At 35.8% G+C, this 21,165-nt stretch overlaps 1 protein-coding gene across 1 annotated transcript in view; it reads right to left on the bottom strand.

Moving 5' to 3' along the window:
• Nucleotides 1–20,864, bottom strand: part of rrbp1b (ribosome binding protein 1b) — a 25,435-nt gene extending 4,571 nt beyond the window's left edge. The window contains exons 1-22 of the mRNA XM_056448054.1: nt 20,799–20,864; nt 18,060–18,771; nt 17,815–17,963; nt 17,601–17,723; nt 17,344–17,496; nt 15,505–15,623; nt 14,391–14,544; nt 12,615–12,753; nt 12,381–12,493; nt 12,236–12,273; nt 12,034–12,141; nt 11,387–11,449; nt 11,247–11,307; nt 10,765–10,799; nt 10,538–10,625; nt 9,278–9,370; nt 5,926–6,018; nt 3,732–3,827; nt 3,557–3,646; nt 2,370–2,462; nt 2,195–2,266; nt 1,621–1,713 (exon numbers count right to left, since the gene is read on the bottom strand). Coding sequence (XP_056304029.1) covers nt 1,621–1,713; nt 2,195–2,266; nt 2,370–2,462; nt 3,557–3,646; nt 3,732–3,827; nt 5,926–6,018; nt 9,278–9,370; nt 10,538–10,625; nt 10,765–10,799; nt 11,247–11,307; nt 11,387–11,449; nt 12,034–12,141; nt 12,236–12,273; nt 12,381–12,493; nt 12,615–12,753; nt 14,391–14,544; nt 15,505–15,623; nt 17,344–17,496; nt 17,601–17,723; nt 17,815–17,963; nt 18,060–18,738 — 2,652 coding nt within the window. The 5' untranslated portion in view covers nt 18,739–18,771; nt 20,799–20,864. The remainder of the gene's footprint in view (nt 1–1,620; nt 1,714–2,194; nt 2,267–2,369; nt 2,463–3,556; nt 3,647–3,731; nt 3,828–5,925; nt 6,019–9,277; nt 9,371–10,537; nt 10,626–10,764; nt 10,800–11,246; nt 11,308–11,386; nt 11,450–12,033; nt 12,142–12,235; nt 12,274–12,380; nt 12,494–12,614; nt 12,754–14,390; nt 14,545–15,504; nt 15,624–17,343; nt 17,497–17,600; nt 17,724–17,814; nt 17,964–18,059; nt 18,772–20,798) is intronic.
• Nucleotides 20,865–21,165: the final 301 nt, after the last annotated feature.

The raw sequence follows: 21,165 nt of genomic DNA on the forward strand, positions 1-21,165 counted from the left end.
TAGTGACTGTTATTGTTCCTTTTGTATGTACTCTGACTTGTTTACCAAGTTACCTTTACATGCACAAACACACGCACGTGCACATGCACACATATTCTAATAATTTTTTTTTTAATAAAAAATAAATAAAAAAAATAAACTTACAACTTTTCAAATTTTACAGCTGATAAAAACATGTTTACAGCCTGATACAAAAGATGGTTTTGGTGTATTTAGCTAATATTACCCTTCATGACAACTGTGAGGGGGAATTGTTTTATAACTCATCCGTTTCATTTATATTAAGTTATATTAAGTCTGCATAATCAAGGGCATGGCTACTCGAGTGACAGCAAGGTCTCGCTGCTCACTGTCTCGTCACCTCAGCTGATTATTCACTGAACTCAGCATAAACATTGTAATTTTGTTTTATTTTATGTGGCTTTACACAGTCAGTTGCTTTTTGGACTTATTTCTTACAATTATCAGATGATATAGCATGCTGTGTGCACTTAATTGTGCTCACAAACCATTCACGTGGCCTCCGTTTCCCAGGTGAGTGAAATTATATACTTGTATCTCATGTCTATGAATGTATTTGATTTGTTTAAGATCACTTATTATTTCTATTTTTCTTTAGACCTGTAATGCACTCCAGAATCTGACAGATTGATTAGCTGTAGGCTCTAGAACAGTCATCTGAAACGTTATCATACAGTGTTATGCCTGGGTTTTACAGCCTTGCATTGACTAACACAGATTATATTTGAAGTATTTGGATGTAATTCGCGTTTTCCTCCTGAAGATAAACGTCATAACAACAATACTTAGTTGCTCAATGTATTACAACAGTGTTTTTAAAGTCTAAACACTTTATTGATGTAGTATACAACTAAACACATGTGGTCAGAACATAAACGAGTCGCAGGTAATGAAGTATTAAGCGTTTCCTCCAAAGAAAAGCCTGTCTAAGCAAAATGCTAGCTGGCGTTTGTAGCTCCACTGACTGCCTCTTTGTCCTTATTTGATCATCCCCCTGTGGATGCGATGACGTGCAAACAATATGTATCCTACAATCAGAATCCTATGGGTGACGTCACTGATACTACGTCCATATCTTTTAGTCTATGGGTGAAGCCAAAGATAAATTTCCACTTGTGGACAATGAAGTAAAAAAAATAAATAAATAAAACCCCCAAAATATTATGCCCAACTAAATTAAATTATTTAATTTAAATGTTGAAAAATAAATACCTAATTAAATTGTATTAAAAAATATATATCATCACAATTTTATATGATAATAATAATGATAATTATTATTAATAATAATAGATAATACTAATAAAATTAAGGGTATGAGTGGTGCAATTGATTAACAAGTATTTTTTTTTTTTAACGACAATATAAATTTAAAAAACATTTCAATTAACATTATCTATAATAAAATCCCAACTGGTAACCATGTTATAATATAATACAACAAATACATGCAATTCGAAAAAACGAAACAAAAAAAAAAAAACATAATTAACATCTCAAATAAAATATAATAAAAAAACTAAAAGTACACTTTTGCTTAAATGGAGAAGAAAGAAAGAAAGAAAGAAAGAAAGAAAGATCCACAGTGTGGTGTTTTACCTGAGCCATCTCCTCTGCATATGTCTGACTGATGGTTGCTGACTCCAGCTGTTTCTCCAGCTGTGCTTCTAACAACATCACCTGGCCCTTCAGCTGCAGGAAACAGAAGTTGACACAGAATGGCAAAAACATGAGATGCAGAATGTTAACATCACATAAAACAGCTGTCATGCCGACTTGCTATTGTAAACAGAAGCTCACCACTTAAGCTCTTCTGAAACTGACAAGAGTTGCGTGTAAAATGTCGAGTTGCTTGTTGGAGATTTGATAATAATAATAATAATAATAATGAACAATTTATCAAGAGCATGTTTCTATTCATGTTACTCTTCACGTACGAGTGGCGCAGATATTTGAATCTTTTCAGCTCGAGACTTCCAGTCTCATTCCATTTTACACCTTAAAAACCGCTTGTTATGGCAAACTTATATTGTTATACTTTTTCTGTATAGTCATGCAAACGCTTGTTTATAGAGCAAGTAGTTTGGCCGTTTTCTGCCATTTGTTTATCCTAGTCATTTCTACATAGTCAAACTACCTAGTCAAAAGTCCAAAGTCAAATTTAGGTACGAACCTGATTTGTGTCATGCATTTCAGCGTTTATCTTCTCTATCATCTTCTCCAGATTCTTGACCTGATCCAGGGCCTGTGTGAGAGATGTACAGCTTCAGGATAACCGTTTGATTAAGTAGACACAGACACACACACACACACACAAATCCAACAATCTTAGCGAAGGATGCTCTTACTGCCTGTTTTTGCTGTTCAGCTTCTGAAATCTTCGATGTCCACGAGAGCTCGCTGTCCTCCACACTCTTCTGAAGAGCCTTCAACATGCCCTCCTGTTAGAAAGATGGTTATATAAATGTATTTTATTATTTTAAATAAATACATAGAACAAATACACAAATTAATTAAAAGCAAAGTTCAGTCACAATTGTTTCCTTATTGTAAGGTTCAGTCTGCAGTTTTTTTTTAAACAAGAAAAAAAAAAAAAAAAAAAAAAACTTTATAATTCTATAGAATTGCAATTTTTTCTAAATTATCACTTCTTTCTGTAAAGTCCTTGAACAAAATGTATTGGTCAATCATAAGCACGTGACACAATTTTGCAATTCTGACTTAATGATAATAATAATAATAATATCTTACAAATTTTTATTTTATTAGTTACAATTTTGAACCAATTTCTTGCTAATTTCTTTCAGTTGCAAGTTTATAAGCCATCTTGCTATTTAGACTTAATTTTTTTCCAAGCAATTCTTTACTTTACCTGAAGACTTTTGTCAGAACTGTAGCTCTGACTTTGTTCATAGATCTCACAAAGTGAAGTTTCATAAACTGATTTCGAGAGGAGCATGTGATATGATTCAGCATGACTGGCTGCTCATCTGCAATCAGTAATCCAATCAGAGTGATCTAAGCCTACAATAAATTGATCGAAAAATCCCCCCCTCCTTTTCCTCCCTTTTCTAAGGGGAGCTCTCAAGACCTACCCGATCTCGGATCCCCTTATATGCTTACTGACCAGGCGGGAACTTTGGGCTTAAGTATCTCCGAGCTCAGGGTTCTCTCCCGGGACAGTATGCCAAACCTGCTATTAATGCTTAGCATATCTAAGTTGGAACTCTTGAATTGTCAGTTTATAGGCGATCTTAAAATTTTGAATTCTTATCTTGCAATTTTGTCCTTTTTTCTCTCAGAATGGAAACTTTATTTTCTAAGAACTGCATTGCTTCCACAATTTTCTCACATTTTATTCCTCAGAACTGTGAAAAACTCAAAATGGCAAGACATAAGCTTGTTGTTCTGAGGAAACGTTTGTCTTGAACTTTTCTGAATCTGTCAAAAGTGCTATTCATTTCACATCAAAACTGCTTTTAAAAACTAAAAAGCACAGCCTGTGTATGTCTCCATGATAAGTGTGTGACCGTACCGTCTCACTGAGTGTTGTCCTGTACTGTTCACATTCAGCCTGAAGCGTCCTCTGATTGTCCTCTGACAGGGTGAGTTTCTGCTGCAGATCCTGGCAGACATTCAGACGAGCAGGAGACATGAACAGAGAACAAACACTGCATTTCAGCTTTGCATTCATGCAGATGATCTCTCACCATCACATCTGAGTTCGCCGCCTTGTGCTCCTGCTCTGCTGGACAGTGTGTCAGGCTCTTCTGTGCTTCATTTGTGAATGCCTCCAGCCAGTTTGTCTACAATACATACAGTTAAAGTCTTAGTTATTAGGCCTCCTGCACAGCCCCCTGTATAATTTTCCCCCAATTTCTGTTCAACGGAAAGAAGATTTTTTCAACACATTTCTTAACAGGATTTAATAACTCATTTCTAATAACTGATTTGTTTCAGGACAAAGGGTCCTTGCTCTGTTAAAGGCGCAGTAGGCGAAACATTTTTTGTTGTGCTGGTTGAAAGTCTCTTCACATTCCATTAGTAAGGATTAAAGTAAATTATCTAAATGTATTTATATGTATTTTTATACTCTGGGTAAGACAAAAGACTAAAAAAAATGTTCATTCAATTAAAAGTTGTAGGGCGGATAATTCCCATAATTCAGATAAGTAGCCCAAACTGTCAACAAATGGAGATTTGTACATCTGCGCAGATCCGCCGTTTGCACGTGCACATGCGCCGTGTTCACATGGACACGAGTGACAGCGGTAAAAACAGATGCTGATTCAAAACTTTTTAAAATCCTGAATCAATATTGGAGTTATTTTTGCGCACTGGAGGAAGGACAACACCATGACTAAAGTATTTCTTTTAGACCGGTAATGTTATGTTTTAAACCTAATTTAGTCACGCAAAGCTGATGCAGATTCTGTTGTGCTATGAATGGGTTATGCACAGAAGTGTTGTTCAGCCACTGAAATCTTCCGCCGAAAGATTGATGTGACTATTTTCAACTTCAAAGGGACCTTTTACAGCAACAATAAATGTAGATTTTTTTTATTTAGTTTAAAAACAAAGCATAAGTAAACGGCGCTATTTCACCTAACCAGCTTTACAGAGGTGAAGTAGGTTTTATATTCACATTGGTTCATTTTTATACAATGACAACCTGTGACACGCTCCCTATATGGTTTACCATGCTACTCCGATAATACGCTCTGAAGAAGCATGCAATTATGGCTTAGTAATAAGTGTAATTCCTGCAGCCTGCCAGCCAAGCACTTAGCATACAGTAGTTGCTTTAGGACAAAGCACATGAGAGAGTGAGACCAGCGATCCTCGCATGCATGAAATATTGTACATTATGACAAATTTTGCTTGCTACTCAACTGAAAACGTGCTAGATATGTGTTCGGAATTGCAGTATTATAATGTACTATAGGCAGGGGAGGGAGATATTTTTCAAAGATATTATACTAACAGATAGCATGTAGGCAGATCACCTACTGCACCTTTAAACATCATTTGTGAAATGTTTATTAAAAAAAACAAAATTCACAGGAGGGCTAATAAGTTTAACTGTACAAACATTAATATAGTCAATAGAAACTGAATAATTACAATTTGCAAAATGTATTCAAAAGAGTCGTGAACTGAGAAATTTCCGTTGCGAATTGAGATTATAGCATGGTAAAACTCTGCGTCTGCTGAAGGTCAACGGCCATTTTTAGTTAGGCCCGCTCACCAATGTACACTATAACAGGTAAATAATGAGAGAGCCAAATGAAATTCTACATTGAAAACAAAAATAAATTCTGGATGAACTTTATTTTTTACTGAACTTCCAGACTGCGTCAGAAAGAATTTGCTCCTCTGTTCACCTTATTTTAGCGTAGAATTATTTTACAAACAAGCTTTCCATTCCCATTCAACACTGTATTTTCTAAAAGATTGAAACTAAAAGACAATGCTGTGCCTGACTATATTAGTCCCAACAGTAGCATCAAACCACACAAGAGTGAGCAGGGTCTTTTTATTTATGTTCACTACTGATTGGTCTGTTATTATTTGATTTATCATCATTTCATATGTACTCCTTATTTAAGCATTTCTAAGTTAAATCACAGATACATCATCTATGAAGGAAGAGGTTTACATCATTTGGGCATACAGCTGTTCTTTCCAAACATTGGGAATTATATTCTGAGCCAATGATTGAAATGAAGGGGGTCGCAGAACGACTGTTACAACCATGAAATATTTATCTTATTAAAATATCTTATTTTGATATTTTCAAGCAAATATTTTGATGTGAATTTAGGTGGATTATAGAGGACGGCACAAAATAAACACAAGAGCAAGATTGTTATCTATTTTTTTCTGAGATAAGAGCAATCCCACCTGATGCGTTTCTATGCTGATGTGAGGGAAGAGCGTCTGGAAGGCATTTCTGGCATTTGTCTGGAAAGAGCTCAGCTGCTGCTCAACTGCACTCTACAAACACACAAACCTTTGATCAGTCATTGAAAATAAACCAGATCACAGAAAATGCTCCAGTGTTTTAGCCTACTGCTGCGCTTTGATGATCTTGAGCACCTCATTCTTTAGGGTTAGTCTTTACACTACAGATTTACAATAGAGTGCTTCATACTTGTACAGTGCGTGTGTGTGTGTGTGTGTGTGTGTGTGTGTGTGTGTTATTTTTAATGAAACGGTCTTTGATATCTCTAAAAAAAATTATGTTTGTATTTGGCCATGTTCTTTAAATTATGCATTAAATAATAAATAAAATGAATATTCTGTATTTTTGACTTTCTCCGTCCCCTGAATCAAACATTCAGCTTCAACTATCTTGAAATAATTAAGTCTATTTTTTGTGTTTACACTAAGTGAAATAAACATTCATATGAAATATTATTCATATTTTCTTTATTATTTCTAATTTCAGTAATAATAATAACAATAATAATAATAATAATAAAACAATTGCGTCTGTCCGCACATTCTGGTGAACTCTGTTACATTCGTTATAGAAAGCGCTTAATCGTTAAAGCACTAATGGAAAAAGCATGTGACTTGTTCTAAGTCATGTCAGAAAACAAGGCATGCTCATAATGCACATCCTGGAATAACTTCTGTATTGATCCTGGAACATAATTTTTGTTTGAAAATGTAATTCATACCCATTTCCTACTCCTAAACTAAACCATAACTGAAAATTAATCCCAAAATCAAAGGAGAATAATAGTTGAATCACAATCATGGAGAAGTGTAAGCCTAAACTTAACATAAACAATAAACACATCCTTTAATTCTGATTGGAATGTTGTTCCAGGATTAACATAGATGTTAATCTAGAAACATGTCCTGCTTGGTGAAATCAGGTTAGCGACCCATAATTCCTCTCCCATTCATTTGTTAAAAAAAAATCTCTAGGATGCATTACATTGGGATGTAGATTAATGATCTCAACTACATTTTAGTGAATTCCTCATTCACTCTATAAAAACAATAATAGAATGAAAATACATAAATACATAAATGGGCCGGTATAAGATTCTGACGGTATGATAACCTTGGATAAAAATATCACGGTTTCACGGTATTGTGATTTTTGTTCTAAAACATTCTTTTTAAATGTCTAGGTAAAAAAATAAATAAATAAATAAAAAAATAAATAAATAAATAAATAAATAAAAAAATAAATAAATTTCCCTCTTTGAACAAGATATTTTATTTTGAGAAGCCTTAATAATATTTTGGAGCAGTAAACATGTCAGGCTAAATAATTCAAATTAAATCATTAACTTTTGCTGTCTTCATTAGTTTCCAAGGCATTAGTTTTCTTTACCATTTAAAACAGCATTTTTGGATCTCTTTTCTGCTTAAAATACTGTTGTAAGTAAATAAATTAAAATAAAAATTTTTTGGTGGTTTTTAAAACCTTGACTTTCAATTTTTTTTTTTTTTTTTTGGCACCAAGCATGGGACGATAATCATTTTCAAGGTATACGGTACCTTGAAAATGGTTATCGTCCCATGATTAGTGCCATGTGATATCTGGTTTGAGGTTAGCATCTTGAGCTGAAGCACAACACGGTGGAAAGCGTCAACTCTAGTAATAGTCAAATTTGTTATCGTCACTTTAGCCAACTCCGTAATAGAAAACTCTGTTATAGTCATGTCTTTTATTAGTGTAACGTGCAGACACTGATAACAGAGTTTAGGATCCACGCGCAGTTTATTAATAAGAGTAGTCAGTCAGGCAACAATAAAAACAGGTAGCAAACGGTAGCCCAGAAACAAAGTCAAAAACAGGTGAATGGTCGGTACAGGCAGCGAAAACAACAGAAACAAAACAAGGCAAAGAGTCAAAATACAGCTAAACAAGAAAAGACAATAGAGGTGTAACGGATCATGGTTGATCCGTGAACTATAATGTTCACAACACACAGTTTGCAATGCATGTGACCCGCAAATTAACAAGCTTAAAAATCTTATTTTTTTGAATTTGTAGGTTAATTTAACATTTATAACAATTGCAGAGAGATTGTCTCCCGCATCATTCAAATCACGTGTATGAAAGCATTTTGGCTTCCCTGTAAAACGTAATGATGACGGAATAAATGCTTTATTAGGTTTAAATTAAAGGTGTTTTCTGTCACAGCACGTTTAGCCTGCATTAATGCATTCAGTGTACAGCTGCACAATTAAATATTGAAAGATCGTGATCACAATTCAAATCCGTGCACCATGAATGATAAAGATTTACATATGTTCATTAATCCTAAACACTGCATTCAAATCTGCATCATTTAAACATTTTCAGTTAGTTAATAGCAATTAAATAACACAGATGTACTGGGAGAACAGTTTATAGCTCAGATATAAACACTATTGTTTATGGTAAATATTAAAACCGCCGTTTAATGGAACTTGACGCTGGTGTTATAGCAATTACATTGTGTAACCAATGGGTGGTGACAAACAACCAACAAAATTATGTCACTGAATAGGTTTTTAAAAATGATCCACCTATAATGAAACATGAAGTTCTATGTGTGAATTGTTGAATCATTAATTGAAAATAAATATGTTGTAAAAGACGTTATTTAGCATTATCAGCAACTGTAGCAAGGATCATTTTTCGTATTGAGTATTTTCCTTTTATTCAGCTGGTTCTTTCTTGATTTAGATTTTTATTACAGGTTCTAAGTTCTGTTTGTTAAAACCAAATGTTTTTGCAGTAATATTTTTGTTTAAATGAAAAGCAAATGACATTTGTCTCCCCCCGTTTTTCCAATCCGAAAAATGGTCCGATCCGTGACTCAAAAACCGTGAGATTTGTGATCCGTTACACCACTACAAGACAAGAAGCCGCTTTGTAGAGTCACGGGATAACAAGCAAAGTGTGTGTGCAAGAGTGGTGTATAAATATTCAGTGTAATGAGTCCTTTATCAGCTTCCAGCTGTGTGTGTAATGATCTGAGAACCGGAACAGATGTGTGTGTGAGTTACATGACAGGATTTGTAGTCCTTAAGGTGACAAAACTGTAGTCCGGGTAATAGTGCATGTTAACCAGCAATCTGTAAGCCTGAATTGCTGGTGATAGTGACAATTGGTTTAAAAAAAACTTAAAGTTAAACAATTATTCTGCATTATTTCACATAAATGATTGACTCAGTTTACTTTAAGTTATATATTTGTTTTAAATCATTCCCATTAAAGGAAAAGGAGCAGGAAATGCTTTACCTGTGCAATCTTGGCTTGGCTCAGTCTTTCTTCACTGAGCCTCTCAGCTGCTGCCAGAGCCTCCACCGCAGCGTAGTTCTTCTCCCGTAGTTCCTGTACACACACAAACCATATACCACAATTACTTATGCACATATGGATGACCAGGTAGTTAATAGATGCCTCCCAAATAGTACACTTACAGTATGCACTACGCTCTTTTGTAGTATAGTGCAAGTAGTATGTTCACATGGAAAAAAATCTAATAAGAAAAGCTGCACTCTAAAAACCTGGATAGGTGTACTTCTGTAACTGATAAAAACACTCAGCTTTGCTCACATTGCAGAAGGGAAAGAACTATCAGGTACCAAGATTGGATAACTTTGTTGGATAGTGCAAGCAAAATTCTGGTGAAGGCAGTGTACTCATGACAGGTACTATTTGGTATTTTGGTTATTTATTTTACTAGTTTGACTTTGTATGACAACATCATTTGCCATTTCTCCAACTGGAAAGTGCAATTTTCTGGTCGGTAAAGAAATAATATTAATAATAATAATAATAATAATTGGAACAACACTAACTTTATACACTACACACAGTTGTGCATAGCGTGGCATTTGGGATCTGACAATAGAAACGGATCGATTGAGGGACAGATAAATAAGATAAAATGAACAGTTCACCCAAAAATAAAAATTTGCACTATTTACTCTTTCTAAACCTTTCCTTCTTCTGCTGAACACAATAGAATATATTTTATTATAAAACTGTTAGAAACAGCTAATCATTGACTTAGTATTTGCTTTCCCTACTGTGGAAGTCAACTGATATCAGTTTCCGACATATTTTTTAAAACATCTATGTGTTCAACAGAAGAAACACAGGCAGAAAAGTTTGTGACAGGTGAAGGGTGGGTAGATGATCAATTTTAGGTGAACAATCCCTCTAAATGTGGACAGAGGACTGCAGATATGCAACAATAAATAGGAATCGATTGGGTTGATTTAAACAGACCTGGAAGAATGCATGTACATGCATAAACAGATCAACGAGTTGAGCATGAGTAAACATGAGTAAAGGTTGAACAGATAGGGTAGATATAGATGAGTTGGTATATTTATAGAAACCCATGAATGGACACGCTGGCATAGGTAGATGGATAAATAAGTAAACATCAACTGGTAGGGATGCTATATGGCTCAAAAAGGATGGGTAGATATGGACAAGCACACAGGAAGTCATGGAATTGTGGGTTGGGATATGCAAGGAAAGACTTACGTTGCTCTTGGCCTTCATTCGTTCCATCTCTTCTTTAATCTGCTGAAGTTCCTCCTCCAGCAAGATCATGCGAGCATCCTTCTCCAGACTGATAGACACACAAAAAGTCATTATTATATGCATCCAGGAAGAGAAAAAAAAAAATAATAATAATAAAAAAAAAAAAAAAAAATAAAATAAAAAAAGACAGCTATATTTAGGATATGAGCGATAAAGAAATATCTTACTTCTCAAATGGTGGCTCTGCTTCGACAGTATTAGTCTAGAAAAAAATGATAGATTAATTAAAACTATCCTGTGCACTATCGAGTTACTTTTAAAATGCTTCTCTTGGTTTTTAAATCTCTAAATGGCATGGCACCTTCTTATCTGTCAGAAATGTTAATTGAGCATCAGCCTGGTCGGTCTCATCGGTCATCTAACCAGAGACCGTTATGCATCCCTAAGTCGAGCCTGAAATGCAGAGGTGACCGTGCCTTCACAGTAGCTGGTCCTAGTTTGTGGAATGCTCTGCTCCTCTGTATCAGATCTGTTTCATCCCTGTCTGTTTTCAAATCTAGGTTGAAAACTTACCTCTTTGATTTGGCATTTTATCCGTGAAAATTGTATGTCAACCTCTGGTTGTGTTAAATAGTGCTATATAAATAAAATTGACATTGACATGTATGACACATGCCAATATCGTTCATTTACAATATGCTGCACTCACGCTTTCCATGTTCTCCAGCTGAGCTTGCAGGGACGCCACCAAATCTTCCTTTTCTTTCACACTGATGGAGAGACGAAATGTATTTAATCCAAATCGGCTACAAAATATACTTAAGGAAAAGAATCAGATGTACTGTATACCTAGTCTTAAGTTGTTGGATCTCTGTGGTGTACTCTCTGCATCGTGTGTCCGCCTCATTTACCCTAAAACAGGTCAATGTTTGGAACAGGCACAAGAGAGAACATAGATAACAGATTAAATCTAATATCTAATTATAAAGATAAATCTAATTGATTAAAAAATAAGAAGAAATATACAGTCCTGAAATTAATCATACCCCTAGCAAATTGAGCTTTTGTTCAAAAGTAAAAAAAAAAAGCAAAAAACTAAAAAAAACAAGCAAATCATTTTTCCATTATGATGTCTCTTGAACATCGTATTAACTTTTGAGAAAAGTCTACATCATTCCCAGTCAAAAACTTGCTTATGGTTGAATAAAAGTAACCAAGTTCGAATTTGCCTGCAATATATACAGAATTATAATATATACTGTAATACATGCTGAATATGATAATAAATACAGTCAAGCCCCCGGGGGTATTTTTTGGGCTTGACTGTATAAATAAACGTATATAAAAAGTTTTTTAAAAGTAAAAGTATATAAATAAACTATAAGATAAAATTATTGAAAATAATAAATTACGAATTATTAAATAAAATAAAAATAAACTTTTTTGTAATTTACTGATACACCCACACACATCATATAAATCTATATTGACGATACCTATTCTGAGTTTCCTCAGCCTGAGCTCTCTTTACACTCTCAAGCTCCTCCCTCAGCTGATTAAGCTCCGCCTCCAATGATGTCAGCTGCTCTTCCCTTTCTTTCAGACTGCGTAACATCAAATAACACTATTAAAATTTGAATACAAAACTGTAAATGTAGTGACTCAATCATATGAATCAAACCGTTCTCAAAACTGTACCTGCCCCTCAAATGTTCAACCTCCTCTGAGTTGACATTCTGTACACAATAATAATAAAAAAAATTTATTAAATCGTTTTGAGAACAGTTACATGCACTATAGTATCTGACATTAAATTAGCTTTTTTGGGGTCAAATATGTGTACCTGAACTGTTGCTTCAGTCTCCACAGCAGGTTTTTCCTTTGCTCTCAGTATCTCCAGCTCTTCACACCTGTTTTTCAGCTCTGTCTCTGTAACACGCATACGCTCCTGGAGATCTGTTTAACAAAAGTATCCATTTTAAAAGATACAAAAAGATGAAATGTTGCAAATAAATGAGATCTCAGAAAAGGCAATAGTCATATTTGTATCAAATGATGTATGCTTATGTGAACTGACCGGCGAGGGTCTTGGCTTGCTCTTTGGCTGCGTCTACTTGAGTTTGTAAGTTGGTGCTGCCCTGCTGTGCCTCACGGAGTTCCTCCTTGAGTTGATCCAATTTCTCCTGCAGAGCCTGCTCTGTCCCAACACGGGATGCCTAAACACAGGCAGAGGTTGTTACAGAAATGGATCTCCCCCGCCCCCCCCCAAAAAAGCACCCTAAAAGTAGTCAATACAATAGTTTGTGCAAGAGACCATCTACTTTCAAGTCATGTGGGTTTGGAATTTTCAACCCCATTTTTCTACTGTTGAACACAAAAGACACAATGGAGAATGTTGGAAGTCCTTGACTTCCATAGTATTTGCTTTCTAGTTACTATAATGAAATTAATTTATCCTCAGAAACTTGAGGACAACTTGAGGACGAGTACCTTTTCATTTTGGGTGAACTATAGCTGCGTCCTAAATAGCACACTAAACACTATGTACTTATGCACTTACACACTCAATAGGATAGTATATGCATGTTGTGTCCTCCCAAATAGAACACTAATGGGGTTTTTTACTAAGCGGAAATTCAAACCATTCTCCCAGATGACGTTTGACAGTCGCCATATTAGGGAAATAAAATGACCAAACAACAAAATAATACCTGCCATGAGTATAACCACATTCACCATGGGAAGGCGCTATAATCACTCTTGTTGGAGAATTTGATTTCTCATTCCAAAAGAAATCAAAATCATCCAACATCAGCAGCCAAAGGCTCCGCCCCTTCCGCTACACAAGCTAAGCAACGATCATTCAGTGCGTGAAGAGTCCATCATTCCACATTTCATTTTAGCTGTTGAATAAGTGCATTATCCAGGTATTTATCGCACTTATTATTTTAAGAGTTTTATACCATTTTATACTACAAAATGGCATATAATAGTTTCCAATTTGGGATACACCTTATGCCATTAAAGGTGCAGTATGTAAATTTGACACCCAGTGGTTGAACTAGGTATTGCACACCTAGTTCAAAACATACACAAACGCTGGTTGCAAGATTGATGACACCAACAGCAGTGTGCCTGACCATCAAGCCTAAAACCGCTGATTTAAATTTAAAATTCTGTCATGTTTCATCTGGTGCAAACAGCCAAATTGCTTATCACTTCAAATCTCATCATGGAGTGTGTTGTTAGGACACGGGGTTACAATGTAACCTGCTCACCTAATGTTTACATTCATAATATTTATATTATTTGCTAATTAATAACCTCATGTGGAACTCTGAATCTGTGTCTCATTTCTGGCACTGGGTGGGTTAAATGACCAAAACAAGGACAGATGTTCCGGTACATAATGCACATTTTCAAAGAATAACTGACTTTAGCATTGTTTTTCAGATAAACAATTATGTTCACTTAACATGTTTCTCAAGTATCTGCAAACATATTATGGTATTGTTATGCTTTTGAAGAGTCACAAACTTACATACAGCACCTTTAATATTGAAAAACTTATCGTTACTAAACAACCAAAGTGGAAGTTTTTAACCTCAAGGGTTTCCATTTCTTGGAGCTGAACTAGAAATAAAAAAAAAGCACAAATACCAACCAACAAAAAAAAACATGCACAAACAGACAGAAATGTGCTAAGAGTGAAATAAAAGCTATCTTAAAAGACAGATAAAGTCATTGATTTTAAAGACTGTATAATGGTGAAATTGGTATCTAGAACTGTCATGGTACAAAGACCACAACCACATCAGAAAGATGAGATAACAGTAAAGAGGTCGGGTTTTACCTGTGTTTGTGTTAACTGTTCTTCAGCAGCCGCCAACTTGGTTTCAAGACTCTTCCTTCGCTCTTCCTCAGCCTGATGAGTGGCTGTGTGCTCCTTTAGCTCTCGGTTGAGACGCACACAGTCCTGGCGCAACTTTGCCAACTCTGCATTTTGCCTGTGCACAGATTCAAATAAAATAAACAGATACGACGTTTCAATATTAGATTTGGTGTGTCACTTTTATTTAAGTACTTTTGCTACTTTCATTTACATGACGCAAAGAGGAAACGGAATTGCTAGAGAAGAAAGATGAGAATGGGATCAGTCAAATTTTAATTAGTGTCTCACATTGATTCAGTGTTAAATTGTTCCCTGATATCTACTTGGTAAGTTGAAAAAATATCTAAAAATGGTTTTATATGCTCATTAATAATCAGCGAAACTACCCCTAGAAATTAAAAGCTGTTTGACCATATTTGGAATGGTCATGAATATTCATGAGCTCTGTTCTGATGCTCCAGCAGCTAATGTCCATGATGTACTCTTAAATACACACAAAAAATAATCATACTCATGTCAAAATATATTTGAACACACTGAGTAGATTATAAATAAAGTATACTCAGCAGTTCACTTGCATTTTTTGGCTCATTATAAACATACTTGGCAAATTCTGACAAGCTGTATAAAGAGGAGACGCATTGCTGCCGGTTTCACATAAATAGACTCTTTACTCTTGCCTCTCCTGTTTTCAAATGAGTCCCACATACTGTACATAGTATGTTTAACACAAGCATACATGCAATTTTGTAATTTCACTTGGAAATGTTGGTGGCAATCAAACAAAGCTTAGACATGCACCAAAATAATCCAGTGTGCAATGTAACAGTTGGCATTTTGTTTGAATTGGTCAGTTTTCACTGGGATTTCACACTAACTGGATTTAAATGAGAACAAGAAAGTATTGGTGTTTGAGGCTCATGGTATTGCCATTTCCATGTACTGAACTCTTAATATTCAGTCTAATATCTATGCAAGAGTATATATGCCTTGGTATATCCCAATCTTCATTCTACAGCACTTTTAAAAAGTTATATTTCCTTAAAGAAGACAAGAAAACTTGGTGAGATGATACCTGCTTTCGGCCTGGCTAGTGGCTTGATTGAGGGCATCTCTGAGAATAGAGTTTTCCTGCTCTAGGCGGGCCAGTTGAGCAATCGGTCCATTCTCTAACTGCTCTTGAAGGCTTTGGATCTGTGGCCACACACACAAATGACACATTCAATACTGCACATATTTGAATCCTACATATGACACGTTCAATACTGCACATATTAGAAACCTGTAGGATGCACATATTTGGGTCAATGACGTGATGTTCATTTATTTGTCCATGTAGTTTAAATCAATTCCAGGAGGTTACAGTTTCAAAATAAGCAAATTATTTGCATACATTCTCTATTTTGAGGACCAAGTCAAATTGTTTTGGTTTTAATCCATTTTAAGATCATTTTTAGGGGATTATTGCAAGAATGTCAATGTGGTGTAACCAAAAAAAAAATGGTACCAAATAGTTTATCTTGTTTAAAAAAAAAATTAAAGGTCTCAATGAAACATTGAATCAGCTAGTTTGGCATAATTTTACATTAGACATATTTAATAGTAAATACAGGTATATTATAATTAATTTGGGGAATTATGTCCGTCACCTCAAATTCCTGAAATGTCAAGATGGTGTAACCATCATTTATTGAGCCATTTTGTTAATATTGTGCACAAGACATTGAGACAGGACATTGGATCACAGAGAAGAACTCTTGATAAGAATAACTGCTGCATGCAAAGGTTAGTAACTCTCTTTAAAATGGGAGATACTTTGACTTTTTAGGGTATAGTCAGCTATTCTTAGATATGCATGTCAAATGGTAAGACCCCAGGAATGCACAGATAATTGATCATTTTTATAAAAGTATTATCTTTAAAAATTGCATTTGAAATAATCTCACCAAGCCCATGAGCTTACATAGATCTGAATGATAATGCCTGTCAAAATTGAATTTAAGTTGAAATGTCAAGAGGTGTAAGTGGTTACACCATTTGACTTCTATTATCTACTTATTTTTATTTTACTTTAATCAACTGAAAAGAAACTGTGTGATGGGAAAGGTGTTAAATGCTTGACACGTTTCTTTAGTTTGTTATCATATTGATCAGTGCCACACATTTAATGTAAAGGATGTTATTACATTCTGTAGTAAAGTTCAGCAACTTGGATTCATAGTTCTGAACACATTTGTCAATGACAATCCTACCCCCCTCAGATGTTGTTCCTTAACTGTCATTATAATATGAGACATGAGTACACTGTTCATCACCACAATAATTTTTTGTTGCCAGACATTTTGGTCAGCATTTAAAAGAAATTAAACTCACTTCAGCTGAAATTGTTGACGATCATTCTTAATTATAATTGATTTTAATAGTCAATTTCTTCAACAAACAGTCATCTTTGGCTGTTGAAGCAACACTGTCAGGTGGTGTAACTGGTTTGTGTCAATTGGTGTAACTAGTATTTTTCATAAAAATATAACTATTTACATGGAAATAACGTGAAATAAAAAGACACCCAGTTTAGTGTAATAATATAGTTTAACAATTTTTATATAATTTGTCAAAGATTATTTAGAGTCATCTAGGAGTAGTAAATTCTTTAATATTTCACAATATTTGGCAGTTACACCATTTGACATTTTCAGGTACCTTCAGTCTTAACGTTTGTAAAATTGTGTCAATGTTATTTAATTACATAAAATCAACATGAATACCATCTGTACATTTTAAAATACATGATGGATGCTTTTAAATCAACTTTAAACCTTATTTGTCTTAAACCTTATTCCACACCTTATTTGTCACTGACCCATTTGCATCCCACACAGAATGGAAAAAAAATCAGAGGCTGGTGATTTCTGACCTTACTGTTGAACTGTTGTGTCTCGTTGACATGCTCCTGGTAGGAAGTCTGCATACGAGCCTGTAGAGCTGTAATCTCCTGACCACGGGCGCTCAGCTCAGAGCTCATACGAGCCTCTGTAGATGCCATCTTGTTCTTTGCAGTATTCAGCTCCTATTGGCCAAAGCAATGAGAGTGAGATAAAGGATGGCACCCTGGTCAAAGCACCCCATATGGCGCTCTGCTGGCATTGGTTCACTCATGTAGGCAGGTGTCACCTTGGTAAGTTCTCGAACACGGGTTTTAGCTGCAGCTACATTCCCCTGCTCAGCAGTTAACTGCTTCTCCTTCTCCTCCATTTGCTTCTTTAGAGTTGCCAATGGGTCACCCTTCTGAGATGCCTGCCAATGAAAGTAATAATAAAAAAGTGATGATGATGATGATGATAGAAAGAGACAAGAATCAGCGGTTGATTAGTTGTAGGCTTTGTACCAGTTGCCAGGAATCCTTTCCAGCTTTCTTGCTGATGATCTCAAAGAGTTTCTGAGTCTCGGACTCACTGAACGATGCACCATTTAGACTGGAGACCAGAGTCTTATATGGTGACGGCTGAGGGATATCAACCTCCTCCACAGAAACCGCTTCAAAGAATCCCACAGTTAGTAAGAGTGTATGTTTTAACAGCTACTATTACAACTGTCCTATATACTACATGCATTTGCCTAAGGATGACTCACCTGGCTCAGCCTTCTTTTTAGACTTTTTCTTGGTTGGAGCTTCAACTTTGGGTTCTTCAGGTTTAGGGGGAGCGGCAACCTCAGGGGCAACTACTGCTTTCACCACCGGCTCAGCAACCACTGGTTCCAGCTTAGCTACAACTATGGGGACCTCCACAGGCTTGACAGGGGCCGGTTCTACCTTGGCCACCTTCTTCTTTTTCTTCTCCTTTGGCGAAGGAGCTAGTGGGGCAACCACAGCACTGACAGTGAGAGGGGCAGCACACTCAACAATTTTAGGGACTGGTTCAGGTACAACTGGTTTGGGCTTAACTTCAGGTTCAGGCTCAAGAACAGGGACAGGTTGGGGTTCTGGTTTAGCTTGGGGTACTGCTTTGGGCTCACTGTTCTCAACCACAGGTTCAGGAATAGGTTCTGGTTCAGGCTCAGATTCTGGAAGGTTCCCATTCTGCTTCTCCTCCTTCTTCTTGCACTTGGTTTTCTTTTCAGATGCCTTTTTCTTCTTGTCAGAGCGTTGGGATTGGGACTTGCTCGAGTCTTGTCGCTGTTTGGCCAGGGCTTCCTCATAAGATGTCTCCTTCATGGAGAAAGTTGAGACAAGTGTAATGCCAATGGCGGAGAACACCATGAAGCCACCAAACACTACAATTCCCAGGGTTTGAGGGTCATACACATCCATCTTTGCTCAGTCCTGTCCCTCCTAATCCTGATCCTAAAAAAAAGAAAAAAAAAAAAAAAAAAAAAAAAAGAACAAAAATATAAAAAATTAAATTTTCTTTTGCCAATCTCCAACATGCAAAAGGGATTGTTCAATGCATGTGGCTTGATTTTCATCATTAATCATCAAGAGTAAGCACATTTAATTAACTAAAGCAACGATAGATGCATATGTAGACAAGAAACTGAGAACAGTTTAGACAGTACTCTCAGAAAACGAAGTAGAATTTGTCCTAAAAGACCCTACAAGACATGTAGCTCCCAGTGTCATTTTGCTAATGTCTAACACATCAGAGGGTATAGATGGTATGCAACCTATACACAAATGCAGCATCAAGAAAAGGAAGGAGAGAAAGAAAAAAAAAAAAAACTTTTGGCTACTAATAGAAATATCCAATTTACAAGCAAACTTCTCACCAGTAAGATTGATTCTGTCTGGTCTTGCATTCAGCTTTCGTGCATGGTCAAGGAAGATAAATACCCATTTTTTAAATAAGAAAAGCAATAATAATTTTTTTAGATTATTGAACAGTGCTGAGTCGATGTCAGGAAAAATTATGCCTCTTGGAATAGTTCAAAATATCTTTTCCTCTTGCAAAACAAAAAAAACAAAACAAAACAAAACAAAAAAGCTCTCAGTGAGAACAGCACCTCCACAACTTTTGCCCACTAGAGTCCATGTTATGCAACACCTCACCAAGACCATGCTCCTCAACATTCCCTCACACACAAACAGAGGCATACATTCAGTTTCCAGGGGACAGGTCTGTGTGCAGCCGACCACAATAACCTTCCCCCAACTTCGCGTCTGCACTCTGCACTAGTCAGTAGACTGGAATTTGGCAAGAGGGGGGGGGGTCTGCCTCAGGCACTCAGGTGGTGGGAGGGGGACGCTGATTGGGCTTAAATTAAATAGCATTAAACTATTACTAAACATTTGCATTATAATTATTTAAGAAATTTAGTTTTTATAGAACAGCGTAAAAGGAACCACAGTTGATATAAAATAATGATATCAGATGGTGATGCCACAGTATTATTGCAGTACTTCAAAGAAGACCAAAAACTTTACTTGTTTTTTAGAATACAACTTGCTTAATACAAAATAAATGCATTTAAACTGTGCTAGGTTGTAAAGCAATAGAGTTATCGCAATCATAATTTTTCCACATATATTTTTTTTATTATATATTTTTTGATAAAAAATGCTCATCATTTTGGATCCACAGAGTAAGCGGCTAAGCAGACACAGGAAATGCAGAGTTCCTATATGAAAGAGACACTGCAGATCTCATTGAAACGGGCTGCTTTCCTATGTGGGATGTTAACCCTTTCAGAAACACTGCTGACGTTACATAATAACTGCTGAAAAAATTCCAGCTTATGCGTTCAGACTTTAAAACTTTTTTGCCAAGGTGTTATTTGTCCCATTTTTTAATCGACTTAAATTGTATTCCTTTGGCTTGATACAGTTTTGTTTGTTAAAAAGTGTTTTCTACCTGAATGAAATGCCACTTAAGTAACAAAGATGATAAACAAGCTAAATATGAAAAAAAGGTAAACAAATGTATAGTTTGTAACAAGTAAATAAACATTTTGAACGATTATTAACGTGATTCATACATTTAATTGTTTAGGAAGATGCAATTTACAATCTTTAAAACCTAATGAACTTACTTTTGTAGATGATTAAACATCTCCAACCTTGAAAGGCAATTTAAATCAAATGCAAAACACAAAACAAACATGAAGCAAGCATTCACTTGCAATATCAGACTAAAAGTCATTGAAAGAATCAGTAAGGACACGTACTCCGAAGAAAAAATGCTTTGAATTAGATGACCACAATAACGTTACACAAGTTCAAACCATCTGAACACGCAAATTACGTCTAAATGCAATCTACAGAAGCAACGCTGCAGTAAAACAACCAGCCAAGCTGGCGAACTTTTGCCAAATACTATAACAAATGCATTGGTGCTGTAAAAAACACACACATGGGTGATAAAGAGTTTTGCTTACCTGCGGTCAAACTCACTGTGATAATGAATCGCCGCTGACTTTTGGAGTCGTGGCACTTCTTGCGATCTGGCGCAGCGCCCGCCTGCGGAGCTGATACGCGGCCTGAGGCTGACATGTGATTGGACGAACACCTGTCAATCGACGCCCTTTAAACCAACCACGTCACGCGTAGTATCGAAAAGCGTGCTATGCGAAGCGCTGAGGGCTTTGAGGGTTGAGTGGACCGTCGAATGATGAAAGTATCTGAAATACAAATGGAAATTGAAGATGTATTATTTTATCGTTTGAACACGAAGTCCTACTTTTTTGTAGCATTACTGTATATTAGTGATATCACAGAACAATTTAGGCAAACGATTTGGTATGT

This window comes from Danio aesculapii, chromosome 22 (genome assembly GCF_903798145.1).
Source record: "Danio aesculapii chromosome 22, fDanAes4.1, whole genome shotgun sequence".
Lineage (NCBI taxonomy): Eukaryota > Metazoa > Chordata > Actinopteri > Cypriniformes > Danionidae > Danio > Danio aesculapii.